At 44.2% G+C, this 6,095-nt stretch overlaps 1 protein-coding gene across 1 annotated transcript in view; it reads left to right on the top strand.

Moving 5' to 3' along the window:
• The first annotated feature begins 2,448 nt into the window (after positions 1-2,448).
• Positions 2,449-6,095, top strand: part of DGKG (diacylglycerol kinase gamma) — a 107,820-nt gene continuing 104,173 nt past the window's right edge. Inside the window, exons 1-2 of the mRNA XM_066618899.1 lie at positions 2,449-2,515; positions 5,939-6,015. Coding sequence (XP_066474996.1) covers positions 2,449-2,515; positions 5,939-6,015 — 144 coding nt within the window. The remainder of the gene's footprint in view (positions 2,516-5,938; positions 6,016-6,095) is intronic.

Here is a 6,095-nt window from a genome sequence, read left to right as displayed (position 1 = left end):
CTCAATAGTGGAGAGTTCAGAAGGACTCAGTCTGAGCCCCTTTCATATCTTTCCTCGTTTAGGAATGAGGAAATGGTGTCTAAGTAAGTACTTTTCTAGGCAGGAGTTTCCCCAGAGGGGAACAAAATGGGGGGGGGTTCAACAAAGATGCTAAGAGTGGAAATAGCCTAACTGATCAGTGTGGGAGGAAATTATCAGGAACCACAGCTCTTGCACCATAACCTTGTGAGTCATGGAGCCTGTGAAAATCCTACTTTGCTCTTGGGATTTTGCTCTGGGCTTTTTTCTTTGGATCTCAGTCTTATCATGGTGAGTTTCTTCTCCTGTCCCCCTGCCTCAGGTAGAATGAATGAAATGATATATTTATTTAAATATGGAGTGGTAAGAGGAGCATGAGAGTGATGTGGGGAGGAAGGGTAGTAGATAAGTTTCAGTCTTACTCTTGGTAATTTTGCAGTGGAGTGGTATTCTTTTAGTTCCATCACACTCTCATCCCTGTCTATGCAATGGTTTTCAGGGCATATCTGAGAACTTCTTCCACTTTTCCCTCCCTTGTTGATGCCTTGCTATACCCTTCAGTCTGCAATACTGTACACACTTCCTTGGGAGTAAGCTCTACTGAACATAATAGGACTTACTTCTAAGTTTACATATATAGGATGGTTCTATTACTTAGATTAGCCACAGTGTGTGATATTCCTGTCTACTCCCCACGTAATAGAAGTGGGTAGGACAGCCTTGCTGCTGAGAGACATGCACTCAAACACTGGAGTGGAGGGGGGAACCAACCAGAAAAAACGGGGTTATGAAATGCCAACTGTTCAGAATGGAGGATGCTACTTATATGGCTCTGCAGGGATGCAGTAGCAGCATTTAGTAGCTGCCAGTGACTCTTAAAGCTGCTCTCCACACAGAATCATCACATTCAGTATTTGAGCTTGCTGGGGAAGGAACTACAGTCTCCAGGCAACTCAGTGGTTTGAGAACTGGGAAATCTGTGATTTCCCAACAGTGGACGTGTTTGCTGGAGAAGAGGGGAATGCTGTCAAGAGGGAGAACAAAATTTTAGTGATGACTGTGCATTCCCTGCTCAAAACCTGCAGCATCTGGAAAGAACACCATTCTTTCACCATTCCCCAAACCACTGTTTAGTACTCCCATTTGGAGGGGAGCTGTTGCTAAGGTGCTCTATTAACCTCACACTCTCTCTGTGGTTAGAATGTCTAGAGTCACAGCATGCTCCATAAAACTGGGAGAGCTTAGAGAAGCTTGCTGGATTTGATTTTTGCACAGTGTTTAAATGTTAAACCAGATGGCGGATTCACATACATGCACACAGCTTTTCATGGGTACCAGGTGTTATAGTCATTCCGAGGCATGAAGCCAATTCCTCTTCCTAGAGCTGTCAAGCATTTGTGTTTTGAGAAATAGCCTTAATTTGTAGCGTATCTCCAGTCTACAGTGTACTGATATAGGGGGAGGGCTAGAAGGGACATCCTGCATTTCAAAACATCCAGTTCTCAGAACGTAGATATTGATTTTTGAAAGCATAACCTGCAATTTAGGTGCTAATAGAGCTGATCCATCCCTATGGTTTTCCAGTTGTGAAGTCCCTTGCATAGTTCAGTCAAGCTCATGTCTGAGATTCTTATTTTCTCTTTCATTTCTCCTATAGATAGCAAGGTCATTCTATGGCTGTGCCAACTGTCCATCAAACCTGGCTGGAAGATCAGTTATTCCTTACACTTTTATTAGCACTGGAAAGTTGGATAGGATTGGGCCCCTAGTTTGGCATACTAATCACTGCACCACTTGGGAAATAGCCTGTTTTGCTTTTGTTCATTAATGCCAGACTGCTGGGATCCTGAGGCCCCCACAATCTCCTCCATCTCTCTTCTGGTGGTGTGTTGGGCACTATTGCTGCTATTGATACTGTGGGTTCAGTGGCAGAGCTGGAGGAGACCTCTGATAGGGGTATGCTTGTGGCCATTGCTTAACGTGACTGACCTCTGAAAGCACCCCTGGGAGTTATTTGATGGCTTCTTATTCTTTTTACACATTCCTAAATGAACTTTGGGCAAGGCCATTTCCTCCCTCATTTTCCTGAAAGCTGAAAAGAAGGAAGCATCTTGGGGAATGCACATGTAATGCTTTGATGTGATATCTTAATTCTAGAATTGAAGACTCTGGCTTTCTCCATGAAAAAGTTTCTGATGGTAGCCCTAAGTACAGTAGCTATAAGGATGGCTCTGAGGGAACCAAGGACATCGGCTCTCCTGCTGATCAGGATTTGAGTTCCACATCTAATGATAACAACAGTGACAACACTAGGCTTTTCCTGCCATGAATGGGAGCGATGACCAAAAATAATTCCTAGTTCCAGAGGTGCATCTCCTTCAAGGACCTTAGCTGAAAGTGGACACAGCCTCCCCAGACCTCACCTGAAAGATGAGTGATGGCACATGGATCACACTTAGTCCGGCAGAGTTTGCTCAGCTGCAACAGTATTCTGAGTGTAAGTATTGTACCTGTCTCAACTCAAATATTGTAGTTGCTGTCAATTCTTTATATAGGCAACAGCATAAACTTACCTTATTATTCCCTTACCACAAGCTACACTGCACCTATATGCAGTGTGTATAGATTTCCTGTTAGTCTTCAGGATGGACTAAGAGCCCAATTCTATTCCCTGCCAACCCAGAATTTGCAGCACCGCTGATGGAGCGTGTGCTGCATGCTGTGGGGGCGGGGAACAAGAAGGCCTAGAGAGGTAGGTAATCTACTTTTTATTTACTTCTCCGTATGCCTCCTAGTCTCCAATGGTCTCCTCGGACCTACACCAGGTCTTTAGTTGATGTAATCCAAAGGAGAATTAGAGGTGGGTCCAAGTTGGGAAGGGGGGGGGATAAGATCTCAGCATAAGCAGCTGCTACCGAGATCCCTCCCTACCCTCAACCTGGCCTGCTCCCTGCCCCAATCCACCTATGATCCTTCTTCAGCTGCCCCCACCATTGACCTATCAGAGACAATGCAGGATGGAGGAGATACTTTGGGCTTCTGTCACCTGCGCATGGCCTCCAGCCATTTACTCTGGCAGCTGCAGCCCACCAAATGGCAGAGTGGCTTTCCTGTGCCATCAGTTCAGAACTTACGCTGACAAATCACAAGATCTGGATAGAATTGCGCCATGAGACAACGGTGAGATTGCAAGATTAAAATGGGTGACACATTCCATACAAAGGAAGAATACACAAAACCCTATTTTCTTTTTGGGGGGTGGGGGAGGGGGAGGCACTGCTTCTTACACCAAAACACCAAACGGAGTGTCTGGGAATCTCCTATGATGATAGTATTTTGGTACTGAGCTTTCAGATTTTGCAAAATGCACAACTCAAAATCAAATAAGACACAGGTACGTCATTCACTTCATAGTGCAGTGCCTCTTTTGCTCCTTGTGGAACTGACTGGCTTCTTGCCACTGAAGCATGCTTGATTACTTTGATGCCTCAGGGTAATACCTGTCTTATTCAAAATTCCACTCATGATGGCACAGCTGTGTGATGTGGCTCTGCAATGAAATGTGCAGCATTTCATGAGTATGTATAGAGTTTAATCTACATATTTATATTTGGAAGTAGGTCTTTTAAAGCAAAAGTACTATCTCCCAACTCATATCTACCAATCCATTATTTCTCCTGTATCATATACTTTATGCTTTCCTGCAGTTGGAGGGCATTTTACAGCTGCTTTACAGCAGCCAGTGCCAGTGGAATGTGAGTTTGGCCAGTGCAGCAGCCCAATAAAATTGGGTTGCCACACAATCCTAAGCATGTCTACTTAGAATTAAGTAAGTAAGTCAATGGGATTTATTCCCAAGTAAGTGTGTTTAGGATTGCAGCCTAAGAGGCAGCCCCCTTACCAAAAGGGCTGGCAGTGGGATATGTGGAGGAAGATGTTAATCCCTTCAAGGCCTCTTCTGATTCCAACTCTGATGAGGCAAGTTCAAAAGAAGCAGACCTTCAGTCAACCTTCTCTGCTTGTGGTAAACAAATTTCACATGGGAATTGCCTGAAGTGTCGGCCAGTGGGATCAGGGTGTTTCGAACAATTTCTTCCCACTGACCTTATCACTATGAATTTCATCTATCAAAGGCTGTAGCCCAAATAACACCACATCCATTACCAGTTATAAGATCTTGAGCATTTGTGCAGCCCCTTTGTAGTTTATTTTTAGAAGTCTCATTCGACATCTGAGAGCAGATTCCTCCTTTTAAGCATTTTTCCTGTGGTATTTCAGTCTATTTTGATTCTTTCAGGCTGACTCCTTAATCCAGGGCAGCTGAGCTGTGAGCTTGCTGAGACATTTCACCTCCTGGAGTTCTGAGACCCCAGCAAGGAAGATTAAAAAAAGAAACTGGCTTCCATCGGGACATCTTATGAAAGAACTCTTTGCAAATATTTTTAGTGTTAGGAAATAATGGAAGATATTATCGCATCATGTTAAGTTTACTGTGCTCTTTGTGCAAGGAGCAGAGGGAGTTGAGCAGCTCTCAGATCTGTGGTTCAAGAGAGGAATAGCCACAGTGGAAATGCTACTATCCCACACAGAACCAAGTTATCATTATTGCTGGAGGGGAACACAGATGTGACAGCAAGCATTTAAATTTCTGCTTTTGATTTTAAATGGGCTTTGATAAGGGTAGGCAGCATGGTTAATTCACTCAGTGCCAACACCAGATTGCTGGAGACCCTGGGGTGAAATTCTGCTCTGGGCACCCACATGATGCAATACACTGGCCCTGAGGTTTTCAAACTCTCCGGGAGTTTGAAACCCACAGTAAGTCTTTGCGGGGGGCAGGGAGGAGGGGGAGGCAGCAGGGGCAGGGGGAAGGCAGTGACGCGATCCCCAGGATCGCGCCGCTCAGGGGGCTGCAGGGACTGGGGTGCACCCTCCACTCCCTGCAGCAGCCGTCCCTGTGTGCGGGGAGCCCTGCGTGAGCGCCTGCAGGGCGCCCCAGGTCAGGGAAAGGGAGAGTGGAGCGATCTGCTCTGCCTCCGCAAAAGCAGGGAATTGTTTTTTGCCGAATTGTTTTTTGCCATCTGAGATGACAAATTTGATAATTTGTCCATGCCTTGTCCATGCCTGTTTGCCTTGATAGGCTACTGCTTCAGCACCATCTTCTTATTTGTCTTAAACTTGCTCTTCTTCCTAATAACAGGGACATCGTCATGCAGCTAATTGAATTGGATCATTCTGCATGTTACATTAAGCATTTGTTTAACAGTGCCATGTTTGTTTCTTTTAAACAAAGTAGCAGCCAGATTTATCTCCCTCTGCGGACTATTGCATGTGGAAGGCAGCTTCAACCTTCCCCTTTGCCATGGTCCCAGTCTGGAACAGGCCCTAACAAGGTCAGCTTGGAACAGCCTTGGAACAAAGTTCCCTTTAGCACCACATGATGAAGCACATGCATGATTTTGACATGGGATGACCTACTTGTGACTTGCATATATTTTTTTTTCTGTTTGAAGATCCTTCTGCAGAAAAAAGATATCCACTTCTGAAGTGGCTGTAAGTTTGCCAGAACTTCTTATGCCAAGGAATCTTAGAAAAAGCAGCTGTATTCTGTTCTTGACACAATGTTAGGCTCAAATATTTATAAATCTTAGGTGCCAGTTTTATGCATCTTCTACTTCAAAGAAAGTAGGATATTGTAAATACAGCATCTCAAGTAGCTCATTCATTTGCGAGTTCATTAAAAGCCTCTTACATGAAAGCAGACTGGATGGTCTGAAAATTAAAGAGGTGTGTCATGACTTTTACAATTTTGTTTCATTCAGAATTTTGCAGTGGTTATATATTCTCATTTCTAAGCTTGATAAACTGCTTGGGACTGGGTTCTTTTTAATTATTACTGTAATGCACTCTCTCCTTCTAGATTCCACCAAAAAATTAAAAGATGTTTTAGAAGAGTTCCATGGGGATGGTGTCCTATCAAAATATAATCCGGAACAGGTAAGGAAATGTGCAGTGACTGTGTTCCTAAAAACAAAACCAGCTAGCTATGTTGGTTTGATTGAACAAAATGACAGGGT

This window comes from Tiliqua scincoides, chromosome 3 (assembly GCF_035046505.1).
Source record: "Tiliqua scincoides isolate rTilSci1 chromosome 3, rTilSci1.hap2, whole genome shotgun sequence".
In the NCBI taxonomy this organism is placed as follows: domain Eukaryota; kingdom Metazoa; phylum Chordata; class Lepidosauria; order Squamata; family Scincidae; genus Tiliqua; species Tiliqua scincoides.
Note: the sequence above shows the minus strand (reverse complement) of the source record. Positions and strands in the feature narration are given on the sequence as shown.